This window comes from Drosophila busckii, chromosome 3R, assembly GCF_011750605.1.
Source record: "Drosophila busckii strain San Diego stock center, stock number 13000-0081.31 chromosome 3R, ASM1175060v1, whole genome shotgun sequence".
Classification (NCBI taxonomy): Eukaryota; Metazoa; Arthropoda; class Insecta; order Diptera; family Drosophilidae; genus Drosophila; species Drosophila busckii.
In genome coordinates this window covers 17,592,265-17,607,826 of record NC_046607.1, presented here as the reverse complement: position 1 = coordinate 17,607,826, position 15,562 = coordinate 17,592,265, and the positions used below count along the sequence as shown (strand labels likewise).

At 41.2% G+C, this 15,562-nt stretch overlaps 2 protein-coding genes across 2 annotated transcripts; one reads left to right on the top strand and one right to left on the bottom strand.

Annotated features, from left to right (window-relative positions):
* Nucleotides 1-10,514: 10,514 nt before the first annotated feature.
* On the bottom strand, nt 10,515-13,238 carry LOC108603766 (V-type proton ATPase subunit B). The gene is made up of 4 exons (XM_017992852.1): nt 13,134-13,238; nt 12,902-13,038; nt 10,885-12,146; nt 10,515-10,815 (listed from the first exon to the last, which is right to left on the bottom strand). Exons 2-4 carry the CDS (start codon nt 12,972-12,974, stop codon nt 10,678-10,680), a joined length of 1,473 nt encoding a protein of 490 aa, XP_017848341.1. The 5' UTR covers nt 12,975-13,038; nt 13,134-13,238; the 3' UTR covers nt 10,515-10,677.
* A 102-nt stretch (nt 13,239-13,340) lies between these two features.
* LOC108603767 (sorting nexin-12) lies at nt 13,341-15,473 on the top strand. The gene is made up of 3 exons (XM_017992854.1): nt 13,341-14,002; nt 14,370-14,465; nt 14,527-15,473. Exons 1-3 carry the CDS (start codon nt 13,826-13,828, stop codon nt 14,755-14,757), a joined length of 504 nt encoding a protein of 167 aa, XP_017848343.1. The 5' UTR covers nt 13,341-13,825; the 3' UTR covers nt 14,758-15,473.
* Nucleotides 15,474-15,562: the final 89 nt, after the last annotated feature.

Here is a 15,562-nt window from a genome sequence, read left to right as displayed (position 1 = left end):
CAGCGGAAGTACTTATTATATCGTACACCTGCCCGACTGAGCGGACATTTAGGAGCGGGTTTTTCTTTATGAGCTGAACTGTGGGGGTGGGTGGGTGGCTTTCGGGCGCCCACTCGAGCGACATTTGGTGACACGCTGTTAACATGCGCCGCATGCAAAAAACACTTTGTGCTTGCCTGCCTTGCTTTCTTACTTTCTTTCTTATGCTGCAGGCTTAATTCTTATTAAACTTGATTGAGCGCAAAACTTCATTACACGTCTCGTTATGTATTACACTTGCTGGCTGTAAACGTATTTTGTGTGTGTGTGTGTGTGTGTGTATGTATGCGTGGGTGTGTAAGTGTAGCAGGAAATTAAATTTGGTTTTCTTTTTTGGGGCCAGTGGCAAAAAGTTTAGACATTTTGTGTGTTTGCTTTAAGAGAGACAAGTGCTTACAATTCATTTGACGCTCGTTAAAATGCTTAACTAACCTTTGACAGATTTTTAGCTGCAGCTGTCGCACGCCCGCCGCTGCCAGGGATTATGTTAATCAGAATTTTGCACTTTAACAAGTTCGCCTGCCACCCGCTTGTCTAACAGTTCGCCTGTCTCTCTGTCTTGCAAAGCTGCAACAAAAAGTCACAAGGCCAGCGCTTCTTGCAAGTTCTCTAAGAACTTTTGCAAAGCAGCTCGAGCTGCTGCTGCTGCTGCTGTTGCTGCTGTAAAAGAAAATCGCAAAACTCTAAGCCAGCACTATAAGAGATGACTTCCTTCCTGCGCCTGCCCTATTCTGTTGCTGTTGCTGTCGCTGTTGCAGCAAATCGCGTTTATATATCTTTTTGTATTTTCTTTTTTTTTTGTGTGTGCATCAAATTCAATGCAAGCTGTTGGCAGCGTCCTTGCTCTGCTGCGCTTACAGTAACATTTCATATAAATTTCTTAGCATAACTTTTTTTCGTTCGTTGTGTGCGTAACAAGTTGTGTATATATAATTTCTGATTGTCGAGCAGCATCAGCTGGACAGCAAATTAAGCTAATGCAGGCAGCCGAACAGCTGCAACTGTTGCCTAATGGCCAAACGTTGGAGCATTGAGTTCAAGAGGCGTGTTGGGTGTGAGGGGGTGAGGGGCGCACAAAGAATTGCTTATTGCCGCGTAAACGAAAATACCTCGAAGCCAATTTTGCAACCAAAGTCATCAACTGCGCACACGCACGCCTCAATAAATTCAATTTGCACGAATTTGTAAAGGCATCGCAGGCGTTTTGTTGAGCAGAGAGAGAGGAATGGAGCGGGATTGGGGCAGACAAACTGCCATATAAAACAGACAAAAACTTGCGCGCGCGAGAAGTTTTGCAGGTGTGAACAGCAAGATAAACACCGCCTGAGGGGGACGCAGCATAATGTGCGTAAAGAAGTTGTTGATGTTGAGCTGGGCTGGGCTAAGGCTGGGGCTGGGGCTGGGGCTGCGGTTTTGTAAGCGAATGGGGTTTGGACAACACGTGCATTAGCGGCACCGCAAAAACGAGCAGAGTAAAAGTCAAATATAAACCACAGTAGCCGACAGCTCAAGCCACGTTCAACGCGTTGTAGTACAACAACGCCAATTACAGCAGCAACAAATATGGGCAACAGGCAACAAGCTAAATTGCAAAAGAAAACTTTTTATGCGCTGCTGCGACCGCTGCCACACAGCCACTGCTGCTGCTGCTGCTCCGGCTGTGGTTGCAGGGGTTTTTACTGGAAGCAGCTGTAGCCTGATTGCCCAGGCCCATCATCAACGACAAATGGCTAGCGCTACACATACACATGTGTGTGTGTGTGCGTGTGTGTTTGTATTAAGTGCTGCTTGTGTACGTGCAAAGGTGTAAATTAAATTTCAACAGCAACTCAACTCAACGCACTGCATGCCAATGCCAATAAAACACAACGCCAAAGCTAAAGCTAAAGCCAAGTGCCCAGGCTCCAATTGCCAGCTGCCAGCTGCCAGCGCCAGCTCTCGCTACTCAAGCATTTGTTTAGTTTTGGCAGCTGCTACATACAGTTGGCTCTAAAATTACATAGCTGTTTCTATATAATGCTTGCAGCTATCCGTTGCAGCAGCCACCACGCTGCACTTACTTTTAACCTTAGCTCTAATTTTGCGTTGCATACTTACAGGCGCTCAGTTTCAACTGCTGCTTCTAATTAAAGCGTCTATTTTTATCAACTGTCTTTAAACGCAGTCTGCGCTTTTTCATTTTATAAATTGATTGCAGCTTTAGCGCAGCTTAGCTTGAACTTGTAGCCTCACAGTTGTCATAGCAAGTTCTGTGTATTTTGTAAGCGCCTTAGCTGCAAAGTAATTTAAGCGCCATGGCGCATGTAAAAATATGCAGAGTTGCCTCTCAACAGGCAGCGGAAATGAGCTGCGTCAAAAGCGAAAATGAAACGCAAAAGAGAAGAGAATTTTAAGCTTGAAACCAAACGCATGGCACACAGCAAGTAATCAAAGCCAGCGATACGCGGTCAGCCCTAAGGACACTTTTGTGTGTCAAGTCAGAGGCTCATTGTGTGCCGTTTTAAAAGGCAGCCAAGAGGCAGAGCTTGGACATGCTGATATTGCAAGCGCTTGCTTGCTTGCTTGTTTTTTTTTTTGCGCTTTAACCCACATTGTCCCCATTGCAATGGGTGCGCAGCTGCAGCAGCTTGTGGTCACTGATTAACTTTGAGCTGCTTGCATGCTGCATGTGCCATTATTGATGGTCGATTATTGCCCCAGCCTGAACCACACACACACAGGCACACTGATGAATGGGCCCACAGCGGCGTAGGCTACGGCGTTGGGCCTTAAATATGCCGTAATTGAAATGCATTGGAGCGCAGCGAATAAATGCACAGCAGGTGAGGCAGAGAGCGAGAGAACGCGACACACAAAGGCGAGCTGGGCTCATTAACATTTGTACCGCAATTCAGCAAATGCCTTAACTGTTGTGACTCTTACCACAACTGTAATTGCTACTTGTGGCACATACACTCCATATAAGCTGAGTGCTTCACCTGCGTTTCAATTGTCCAGCGTACAGCGCGCTGGACTTTTGCAAATAAATATTACTTTTATTTTCTTCTGCTTTTTTTTGTGTGCATAACTCAAACATATTTTCACTGGCAGCGCGTGCATAAAAAATGAACAGTTGAATTTGCCGAGAAAGCGTGCCGTAGCCATAGCCAGTGTCTTAATTTTCCGCAGGATGTGCGCAATGTCAAAAACGACATTTGATAAATGGCACACGAGCGTGCAAGAGCGACCAGCCAAAAGGCAGCGGCAGCTAAAATGTTGCATGTGTTCTGCACACACGAGCACACGCATACTACAGTTATGTATGTATATATGTGCATATGCTGCACTTGAATATTTATGTGATTTTAGAATAAAATGGAGATAGAGAGAGAAAGCAAATATGCAGCAGCTGCTGCACGTTTTTTTCGTTATGCTTTGCTTCTGTACTCTTTATTACGGCCAAAGGATATAAAAGAGATTATAAAAAATGCATAAAAACAGTAGAGGAAATACTTCACTTCGTTAGATCAAAGAAGATTTGCATAAATTTGCTTTGACTCTGGAATTTTATAAGCTCTAAAGTGTATAGCATAGTCAGCTAAGCTCTCTACGTAAAGCTCTAACTAACTGCAAGTCATAAAACACACAAATATTCGCTGCTAAAGTGTATATGCTAGTTAGTCTAAGCTGCATTTTGCTTTTTAAACTAAGCACATTGCTATACAAGCAGCTTTAACTATTTTACAACATTTATTGTAAATAATTCAAATTAACAAACATTTGGCTTGTTTATTAAAGCTGCCATCAACTACAAGCATAACATTATTATTATTATAATAATAATTATAATTATTTGCACAGCGTCCAATTGAAGCCGTTTGCTAATGCGATTAAGCAGAAAAGCGCCATTTGCAAAAATAATTTATATGTACTTATCGTCTGGCATGTAAATTAGTTAATTACGCCGTAATTGAAAATTCAATTAAAATATGCTGCAGCCGCAACAATAACAAAAGATATTGAATTTTGTCTGTACTTTTGTGCGCTGATTTGTCAGCAGCCATCAATATTAATTTAAGCTTCAAAAAAAACAGAAAGGAATTTAACTTTGTTGGCACTTTTTGCGTGCCAGTTGCCAATTTGCTGCAAAGTTGACAACAACAAAAAAAATAAAGAAACTTTGCTGCGTTTACAACTTCATCAAATGCGAAGCGACCGGCCACCAGCCACCCACCGCCCACCCAAAAGCTGACTGCCAAAATGACAATTGAGTTAATTGCATTAGTTGACAGCGCGTGCTTGAGGCTCAAGGCTAACGTTGCTGCTCATGAAAGTTGCCCGAGCATTTTGTACAGCAAAATATAAATTAAGCACTGAGCGTGAGAAATTTATCTTAATTTTTGGCTGTCCAAGCATTTTGCTTTTTTCTCTTTTCTTGTGAAAAACAATGCCTAAAGAGTTGAGTTGCACATTAATAAGTAGCTGGCAAGAAAACTTGTAAAAGATTTTTATGCTTGCCGGCAGCGGTCCTTTTTCAAAACATAAATAAATAAATAAATAAAACGCTTGATACCAAGGGGACCGCAACAGACACCAACTGTTTAAAAAGTGAAACAAAAACTGGGCAAAAACTTGTCGCCAAAGACAACAAAACAGAACATAAATAAAATTTGAGAGAGGCAAAGGCACAATGAGCGGCTTGATTGTTGAATTAGCAGGACGAACCCCAAATAGGACCGCATACAAATACCAGAAATAAAAATAAATCAATGCAATACAGCAAAGGCTAAAAAATCAAAGCACTGCTAATATTGGAGCTATATAAAACGAGTTCTGAAATATTATCTTACATGCGAGTTGCGACGACTGATAAACGTAGCATACTTTGCAGCACGAGCAGAAAAGTAGAAGCAGAGAAAAAAAAGGATACAATGCCTATGCGCGTCATCAAAAGGCAATCGAACCCCAATAGCAAGCGACTGAGTGGTGACATATTTCAAACAGTTACACAGACACGCACAGACAGACACCCACACATGTGTATAATAAATGCCTATGTAATAAAAAAAAAGGATTCCCAAGAGGCAATGCACGCTTGCTTTAACTAGCTAACGGCAGACCAAAGCAAAGCAAAAAAAAAAAAAAAGAAAAAGGTAAAGGTTTATTTGTTGTTGTAGGCGCAATGCAAACAACAGCAGCAACAAAAACAATAAATAAAACTTAAGCATATAAATATGCCAATGGCTGCTATTAAAGCATTTACGTTGAGCTTAAAGCATACACACAAGGATTTCACATTTAAAAATGTATTTATGTGCATAATTTATGGAATTCAAATGTTTTATTAATGTGCGCACTGCTCTCTTGTTTCTACAGCTATTGGCTGTAGGTACATGTCAGGCGCTTAAGTGACAAATAATTAACAGCACTTGTGAAGACAGTCAGCTGGCAAGGCCAAAAGCGAGAGAGTGCGCAAGAGAGAGAGGAAGAGTGAAAGCGCCTGCAGCGAGGCATAATCTGTTTAATGTAATTTGCAATTTATATTAAGCTATTGAAATTTTATTTAGCGTCGGATGCTGCCAACAAAAATGGAAAATGGCACAATGAATTCAGTTTCGCTCTTGGCAACTTCCGTTTCCGCATTGCCGCGCAGCATCGAGCGCCAGCCCCAGCCCACTTCGGCGTATACTTAATTTTTGTTGCCTACGCTACGATTTTTATTTAATACATTTAATGATAGAGTGCGAGCAGTCAGGCGTCAATACATCGAGTGTACAAAGTGGCATATCGACCTTGCTGCTGCCACTGCTGTTGGCTGCTGCTGCTGCATCAAATTCACTTTGCACGTGATTTATGCATGAAGCTGCCACGCTACAGTCACTCAAATTTGCATACACACGCGCAAGCATAAACTATAGATGAGTTAATATACATGTATAGCTATATACTTATGCTGGCAGGCACTTTAGCGCGCGTACATAGGTTGCAATCAAATTATTTATGTTAAACAGGCAACAGGCAAAATGCAATCGCAGTCGTTAGAGCATGTTGAACAAACTCTAAGCAGTGTTCGGGGCATCGAGTTTTGTATACAAATAAGGTCATGTCTGCAGCAAACTTTTTTATGGCCTAGCCTAGGCTGACAGATAAGCAAAAAAGGGTCGCAATTAGTAGCTCTGTGCTGGGGCGAAACAAAAACGCTTTTCGGTATTGAAGCACGTTCTACAGCGCTCGCTATTAAATTTCATGAGTTTGAATGGACAAAGGGCAAGGCGCACACGGCCTAACAATTGTCATAGTTTCTCTTCTTTCCACTTTGCGCTCGCTCGTTCGTTCGTTCGACGTTCAAAGTTTAGGTTCATTCGATACGCATGAAAATCAAACTACAATTAGAAGCAGACTCCACAAAGCGGCTATCGTTAGACATCGTTGCTCTGGGCAGCCATTACACGCACACACACACACACACGCACAGAGACACAGACAGATACACATAGAGCTTACTGCTTATGCAGCATAAAAGCAGCAAGCTTAGCAAAATTCCTTTTGTTTGCTCGTTTGTACGTCTGTCCAGCTTGCTGTTTGTTTGTTTGTGGCAATGTCTCAAATTATCTATTTATGCGTCCGCCGCCTGAGGCACACACACACAGAGAGAGTATATTTTGCAGCTTAACTAACAGCAGGATAAATAGCCAAGCAGCTCAATCAAACTGTTGGCATCAGCTTCAGCGTCAATTTGTTGCATGTTTAATAAACTAGCACAGAAAGTTTCTAAAATAAGTATTAGCCATATATAAAAGCTCCACACTGTAGCCGTTTTGGCTTTATCGTGATTTATTTAGTTAAGCCGCTGCCCATTGCTGCTGCTGCCCTCAAAGTCCCACTGATATAAACTGGCTCTGACAAACTATTGGCTTAACCTATGGGATATGCCTGATATGCCTGTGGCTTCAGCTTTTTTGCGCACGAACGAGCCGCAGCTGACCAACTGTGGCAAGCGCTTGACACGTCTGGTTGCAAGTGTTAGCCACACAGCTTGCAGCCCCAGTGCTTGAATTTACAATTCAGAGCAAAAATCTCATTAATGTCCAAACACAGATCAGAAGCTCAGCTCAGCTCAGCTCAGGCGCCTGTGCATTAAATTTTTATGTCAAATGAGCTAATTAGTTGATTTAGTTGTGGCCACAATGTAACATTAATAATGAGCCTGTGGGATGGTTGGGGTGGTTGGTTGGTCTAGGCGGCCTACAAATTGCACGCGTCCATCATTAACATATGCACACAAGCATGTAATCAAGCAATGTAAGCTGATTGTGGCCTTTTATGTGGCTGCTGCCGCACCTGCTCATTAAAATTCACATTCAAACGTTTTGCAAATCCATATTAACAAACCTTTTACGCGCGTACTTTAATCACACGGATTTTGTGGTCGCACGCAACGAACCTGCGCGCCGCCTCTCAGTTTTACCCTGGGGAACCGGAAGCAGCAGCCAGGCAGCAAGGCAGCCAGGCAGGCAAGCATGGCAGCTCGTTTGAGCTCATGTTGGAAATACGCCAGCTGCTTGCTTGAGTGCTAAGATAAAGTTTTTAAAAAGGCGAACACACACAGACACACACCCAAAGCTGCCGTCGCATAAATTGAGCGCAAACGAATGCATTACGAGCGGCAAGTGGCAAGTGCTCCCAAAAGTACCTGCCAAGTGTGCGACAGCCGCATTGACCATGGCCCTGAACTTTTCTCAAGCAGCTCGAGCGCTGCTTGCAAACTATGACAAATTTTGTTTACGAGTAAGCTAAAAAACTAAAGCTTATTTTAAAAGAAACTTTGACACTGCATAAAAGTTGCATGCAAAGCTTCTCATTTGTGAAAAAGTGTATTTCATATTCGTCACATAAAAACATTGCAAACTCACCTGCTTTTGTCGCCTAAGCCCTGCACATGCTTGCTAAATCCCATAATGATGCCACAGCCAGACAAACAACTCGAAATGAGTTCTCTCTCGCCTAGACAAACATGAGCACAAAAGAGAGAAGGATGCTTGAGCGTTGTTGGTTGCGGCTAACTCAAGTTATCATTGCGCATAGCGTTGTCTCGTGGGTGGCGCCAGCTTTAACTACATTGACTAAATTTTCACTTATTCACTTGATTGTTTTGATTATTACACTTGCTTAAAGCCAGCTTGCCTTCGAGCTCTTGATATTTGATTCCTTTGGACTGAGCACTGAAATAAAATGCAAGAAAATCAGATTAGTAAGAAGATTAGTAGTAGTAGTAGTAGACAGAAACTTTTTAATATTTTTAGAATTTTTAATAAGCTGCCTTAGCTTTTTTGAGCTTAACTGTTGGCCTGACTGATCTATTAAATAATGAATAATGAGGCAAGGTAAACAAAAACTCACCCGAAAGTTGCTGCTGGAATTATTTATTATTATTCACTGCTTGTTTAATCGTCAAAAGTCCATAAACTACTGACCTGCAAGTGCAAGAATAGAAGGTGAGAGCGCAAGCCACTCTCAGAGAGAGAAATAGAGCGTGAGCGACATGCTTGTGCATGTAATCAGCTCACGTGCTCGCTGCCGAGAGCAGCGCTGCTCGCGTCGATCGTTCTGCTGCAATTGAACGAGAGCGTCGCTGCTTTGGTCATACGATGAGGATGACTGCAGCCGAAATTGCAGTTGACAACTGTGCGTACCACTGTGCAAGCTTGTATTTAAATCATAAAATGTTATTATTTGAAGAATAACTTTATTGTATAGTTTAGTTTAATTATTCAATTCAATAAAATATTTCTTACTCTTGCTTTCGCTTTAAAATGTGTATTTTAGTATCTTCTTGTCAGCCCATTTTTATAAACGCTATAAATATTAGCAAATCTAAAGAGCTGTCAAGCTGCAAAAACATAAATATTTGTAAACAAGTAATAATTAAAGCGACAAGTTACAAAGCGCTAAAGAGGCAAACAATTGGCAACAAAGTTTTGACTGTTGATACACAAAAAGTTACAGAGCGTTTTGCTGTTTCGCCGTCTAGTGTAGTTTACAGCCGCTAACCGCCAGCCGTTAGCAAAATTGTTAACTTCATTTAAAACTCATTAAAAACTTTGGCATAATTGCATAAATTTACGAAAGTCAAATGGTAAACTTGGGCGGCAGCTATGCCAAAAATGTTTAGTCATAAAAAAAAGGAGCAAGCAAAATGTAATATAGAGAATTTGAATTGAAAGCTTGTTAGACAAAGATCGAAGAGTTCAATTTGATTAACTAATTAATTTGGTAGTCGAGTAATTAGTCGTTTAAATTATGCAATAGATTCTTTAATGAATAAGTTCACTCGCTTACTTCAATACTCCAAATGGAACAACACAACCCTATTCCATATGCAAAGCCCCATTAAGTATGCCTGCTTTTAAATTTACTATTCAACATCATTTTATGTAATTTTATTAATTCATGAATTTAAATGTTTTATAATTTATACATACATATTAAAGAAATGTTGCTTTATTGTGTATTATATGTATTGGAACATTTATTGTTCTTTCATTCACGTAGTTTGACTATTTTATTGTTGCTGCTGAAATTATTTTTGGCATTAACAATATAGCTGCAGTGACCCCGCAACAAACCACAAACAAAACATTGACGCATCAGATATTTTTTTTTTTATAACTTTTAAATAACATTCTATTTACTTTAAGACAATAAACAAACAAAAAATTCATATAATAATATATTTACTTTAGTTAGAATTTGTTAAAAACATTTTGTTGCATTTTTAAAGCAGTTTTTGCACTTAATATTTCATTGTTTAGTTTTGTGTTGAGTTGAGTTTGCTGTACAAATTGTTCACATTACATTCAAAAGTAATTCGGTGCAAGGAACTCTGGATGCAGAACGGTTAGGGAGGGGCATGGGGGGGAGGAGGGCGTGTATAATACTTGTGCGAACTAATGAAAGGCTCTGGCTCATTTAAAAGAACAAATTAACAAAAACAAAAGCGAAGCAAGCGTTAAACAATTATAGTTGTAATATGTGTTTAATTTTGGGTATTTCTTTCATTTCTTTTTATGTTGGAATGCTACGATTCTGTATGCGAAACAAATTAAATTGGAGAGCATGAAATAAAACGTTGTTTTTTAAGAGCACACACACACTTAAAACCTAACAAATAAGGTAAACTTTAACAAAAAGGATCTCAAGGGGTTGGCAACGCATTTAGAATTACATGTGTTTTGTTTTTTGTTGTAGGAGCACAATTAAATGATTTGAATTATGTACACTTTAGTTTTGAATAATTTTGATTACTACGAACAACACGCATTAAAGTAGTTTCCGCATATGGACAATATTTAACTAGTTATTGTTATAGGGCTGCGCATCGGCTCTCTTTCACTCTATATATATATATATATATATATCTATTTGTATACAAATCATAATCGTATCATGATATTATTAATATCTGCTCGTTTGTTTTTATGGGTATGTATTGTTGGTTTTATGTATATATATATATAGTATATAGACGCATACACAGCGAATTATTGCAGAAGGGGTTTGGGGCATGCCGCACGCTGCGCCCGCCCCCAGCTTAAATTATCGAAAATGAAACAAAATTTTGGACATAAATCAAAAAACAAAACAATTAATAAACAGAATCTAATGGCGCGAGTCCCTAGGATAGAATTCAGCCAAAATGGAGGCCGGAATACGCTTAAGCATCTCCTTGGGGAAAATACGCAGCAACTGCCAGCCAATGTCCAAGGATTCGAAGACAGTGCGGTTCTCGTAGTTACCCTAAATCATAAAAACAAAAACTTTCCTTAGCATGCATTCCACATATAATAAGCTTATGCAGTGACTCACCTGAGAGATGAAGTTCTTTTCGAATTTGGTCAAGAATTCCAAGTAGAGCAAATCATCAGGCGTCAGAGCCTCCTCACCGACGACAGCCTTCATGGCCTGCACGTCCTTGCCGATGGCGTAGCAAGCATACAGCTGATTGGACACATCAGAGTGATCCTTGCGAGTCATGCCCTCACCAATGGCAGACTTCATCAAACGGGACAGCGATGGCAGCACATTGACTGGTGGGTAGATCTGTCTGTTGTGCAGCTGACGATCGACGTAGATCTGGCCCTCGGTAATATAACCAGTCAAATCGGGAATTGGATGGGTAATATCATCGTTAGGCATAGTCAGAATAGGAATCTGAGTGATGGAACCGTTGCGACCCTCAACACGACCGGCACGCTCATAGATGGTGGCCAAATCGGTGTACATGTAACCGGGGAAACCACGACGGCCGGGCACCTCCTCACGGGCAGCAGACACCTCACGCAAAGCCTCAGCATACGACGACATGTCGGTCAAGATGACCAGCACGTGCTTCTCGCACTGGTAGGCCAAGAACTCGGCAGCAGTTAGAGCCAAACGTGGAGTGATGATACGCTCAATGGTGGGATCGTTGGCCAAGTTCAAGAACAGGCACACGTTCTCCATGGAACCGTTCTCCTCGAAATCTTGCTTGAAGAAACGCGCAGTCTCCATGTTCACACCCATAGCGGCGAACACAATGGCAAAGTTATCGGTATGGTCATCCAACACCGATTTGCCGGGCAGCTTAACCAGACCGGCTTGACGACAGATTTGGGCAGCAATTTCGTTGTGTGGCAGACCAGCAGCCGAGAAGATGGGAATCTTCTGGCCACGAGCAATGGAGTTCATCACATCAATGGCGGAAATACCAGTCTGGATCATTTCCTCGGGATAGATACGAGACCAGGGATTAATGGGCTGACCCTGGATATCCAAGAAATCCTCAGCCAAAATTGGGGGACCCTTGTCGATGGGCTTGCCGGAGCCGTTGAACACACGACCCAACATATCCTCCGACACAGGTGTGCGCAGAATATCGCCGGTGAACTCGCATAGCGTGTTCTTGGCATCAATGCCAGAGGTGCCCTCGAATACCTGGACGACGGCCTTGGAGCCGCTCACTTCCAGCACCTGGCCAGAGCGTACGGTGCCATCGGCCAGACGCAGCTGCACGATCTCGGCAAACTTGGGGAACTTGACTTCATCCAGAATAACCAGAGGACCGTTCACACCAGACACCGTCTTGTAGGCTAATTAAACACAAGAAGATTAATTAAAATTGTTATTAATTTATTTTCAATTTTCTTTAATTCATTGTAGAGGTTACAACAGCGCTCACATGCACGCAAAGCGGGTGCACACAAGTGGTTGCCAATAAGAAGCTGATAAGAAAGCAAACGTCAAAAAACAGTCAGCTGACTGCTGAGCGCCTTATAGTTTCAAAGCAGTTATTTGTCTTGGAGAGCAGAAGCTATGTTTGCAACTGAGAGCGAATTACAGTGGATAATGCACAACGAAATAACAGTTACATAAACCGATTACACAGTTCATTTATGTAGCGTCAGCAATAAATAATTTGTTTAAAACTGCATTTAATATCTAACATGTCGCTCAATTTTTTTTTCGTTTTTACTGCTCACCATTTGCAGGTCAGGTGCTCGCTTTGAATGGCAAACGCAAACAGCTGAGCGCTCAGCGAACAAGTCATGTGACGAAAAAAATTTTTTCAATAACCATGAATTGCGTTGCTAATGAGCGCAGCTTAAGCTACGCTGCTGACCAGTAATAATTTTCATATATAAATTGTTTATATATGCGTAGGTGGCAACTGAAAAGTTGCCAAAATACACTATTGATTTTTCTCGTGTTCTGCTTTTGCATTCGTTTCGCACAAACTGTCATGGCGGCTGTTGGGCCCCTTTGCGCTGCGCGCACATCATAAAGATTTACAATTACATTTTTCCACATTGAACAACTTTAATTGGTTTTAATTAATTGTACTCACTCAAGCGTGGCTGTGAGATAAAATCCCGCGATACGGCCAGGACATGTTCCCGTTGTGCTTGTTGGGCGTTCATTTTCACACAATGTATTTCTTATCTGCCTCCCTCTACCTTTGAAAAGTGCTCAGCAAATTTCGAGCTGTAACAATAACAAAACAAGTTTTTCGTTAGTTTTAGTTGATCAATTTTCTGTCTAGCACATTAATTTCAATTAAATAAGCTTTTTACACATACAATTTTTCCGTTTCGAATAATACTGAGGCGACACACACGCAAAATTTTGGCCTGCGACGTCGTTGCGAGTACGAAGAAAAATCACTCTAAGCAAATCGTATTGTAAAATTTGTTGTGACGTCACGTGCCATCACATGACATATATTAAGCATAGGATGACAGTGAGTTGCGCAGTTTGAAAAGCATTGCTACTCACGCGCCATTAGAAATGCTGTAAAATTGTAACTTTTGGATGACAGTGTGTTGCGCGATAGGCCAGTGTGGTGGCATTCTGCTGGATTTTTATATTGATATTTTTAGGCAACTCTACAAGTGTGGAAAGTGTATTTTAATCTACATTTAATTAAATTACACTAGTAACAGTAACAATAAGCAAAGCAAACAAATGCGGCTTTTTGTTAGTACGGCGTGCAATTAAAAGTGTAAGCGTGCCGTAATAATTGAAAGTTCTTGCAAACCGCCCGCATATACAAACTAAGTTTAGGATAACCAACAACTGCAACAACAGCAAACACAAAGAGACAACGCCAGCAGCGACAGAGACACTACGACAAATACAAAACCCGTTTCTTGTGTGTGTGCAGCGAACGCAGCGGCATTTCGTGGCAAGTGTCCAATTCAGACCACAAAAAAGGGGCGTGTCTACGTCTAACTAGCTGTGCGGTTAAAGGAGTAGTGCTGCTTGATACACTATGATGGTTGAGTCCGACGGCAACGCCGACGCTACCCGCCGTCTCAACGTAAAGAAACAAACGCTGGACGATGCGTACGCAGTGCCCGCTAATTTCCTCGAAATCGATGTCGTTAATCCGCTGACCACAATGGCAGCGGGAAAGAAACGCTACACGGATTATGAAGTGCGCATGAGGGTGAGTACGAATACAGGGAGGAGGTGACCATAAAGCGGAGCTTCGCAAAAGCTCAATGACAGCGCATAAAAGACTCGCAAAAATATGCCAAAACAGTTGATAAAGTAACAGTATATACGCCTGTATGTGAATGAGTATGTGTGTATGCGTGAAAACATTTGCATGTGTGCGATACGCCTATAAAACCAAGTGATATGTTTATTAGTCACAGCAATTGTCGTAATGAGCTGCAGCGCTGATTTTTCGGACATACTATGACGCCTGAGTCATGTGCGCTGATGCTGATAATGGGGCACAATGATATGCGGGTCGCGCCAGCCAATTGTACGTAAAAAACTAATTAGAAAATAATCATTACATTCCGCAGACCAACTTGCCGGTGTTCAAAGTGAAGGAGTCGAGTGTGCGACGACGTTACAGCGACTTTGAGTGGCTGAGAAATGAGCTCGAGCGTGACAGCAAAGTAAGTGTACAAATTGCTAAATAAAACTCTCTCACCTAACTAACTAATCTCTGCATTGTAGATTGTAGTGCCGCCGCTGCCTGGCAAGGCCTGGAAGCGACAAATGCCCTTCCGCGGCGATGAGGGTCTCTTCGATGAGAGCTTCATTGAGGAGCGACGCAAGGGTCTCGAAGCGTTTATCAACAAGATAGCCGGACATCCGCTAGCCCAGAACGAACGCTGTCTGCACATGTTTCTGCAGGAGAATGTCATCGACAAGAACTATGTGCCCGGCAAGATACGCAATACATAAGACGTTGGCGCTGGCGGAGACGCAACCAACGGCAATGCAATGAAGCAAAAACTCGAACGAACAAAAACTTAAGCGAGGGATATATAATATATATAGAGAGATAGAGAGAGAGTTTATGAATTCTATTAGGCAAAATCAGAAAGTGTGTATGTGTGTGCTTAGTGCAAGTAACGAGTAATAACAATAACAAAACATAAAAGTAATAGATGTTAAACAAAATTTAATATGGCAAACTGCTTTTTCGACAAGAACAAGCATAATCGTGGCTCAGTTACTGTTGAGCGTCGCTAGTTGAAATATTGGGAATTTTTATTGCTAAATTCAATTGTTTATATGCAATGGTATCTATACAATACAATATATACATATATACAATACATATACATATTTATCGAATAGTGTACATAATTTTGCCCTAGATACGTCCTGTATTGGATTACATTTGTCAAAGTCCCCTCCGCGCCTGGGAATAATGTTTTTGATTGCCTGGACTGGGGCTAACTGCTCATTAATGGAACAATCTCGAATCCCGCGAGCTCACTTTCTACTATTACTGCTCTGAATTTTAGTCGTTGTATAAAAAAGTAATTCCTATATTATTATTGTGTTTAAAACTTGCAGTAGCAAAGCAAAACGTTTATACATCCATCCACATGGTTTATACTTTATAAAAAAAAGAAAACAAAAATGCCCGCTGTTTTGCAAAATACTGAATATTTTTTATCATTTTCATTTTTAGTGGTTATTATACTATGTATTGTACTTTGAATCAACCTAAAATAATTCCAATAATAATACATGTATT

Bases quoted from the DNA above. Each gene is read 5' to 3' on its own strand.
- LOC108603766 (XM_017992852.1), bottom strand. From the start codon at position 12,974: ATGAACGCCCAACAAGCACAACGGGAACATGTCCTGGCCGTATCGCGG. The intron at 12,147-12,901 runs GTGAGTACAATT...GTGTTTAATTAG, and splicing joins TATCTCACAGCCACGCTTGA to CCTACAAGACGGTGTCTGGT. The intron at 10,816-10,884 runs GTGAGTCACTGC...TTTATGATTTAG, and splicing joins AAAAGAACTTCATCTCTCAG to GGTAACTACGAGAACCGCAC.
- LOC108603767 (XM_017992854.1), top strand. From the start codon at position 13,826: ATGATGGTTGAGTCCGACGGCAACGCCGACGCTACCCGCCGTCTCAAC. The intron at 14,003-14,369 runs GTGAGTACGAAT...TACATTCCGCAG, and splicing joins ATTATGAAGTGCGCATGAGG to ACCAACTTGCCGGTGTTCAA. The intron at 14,466-14,526 runs GTAAGTGTACAA...TCTGCATTGTAG, and splicing joins AGCTCGAGCGTGACAGCAAA to ATTGTAGTGCCGCCGCTGCC.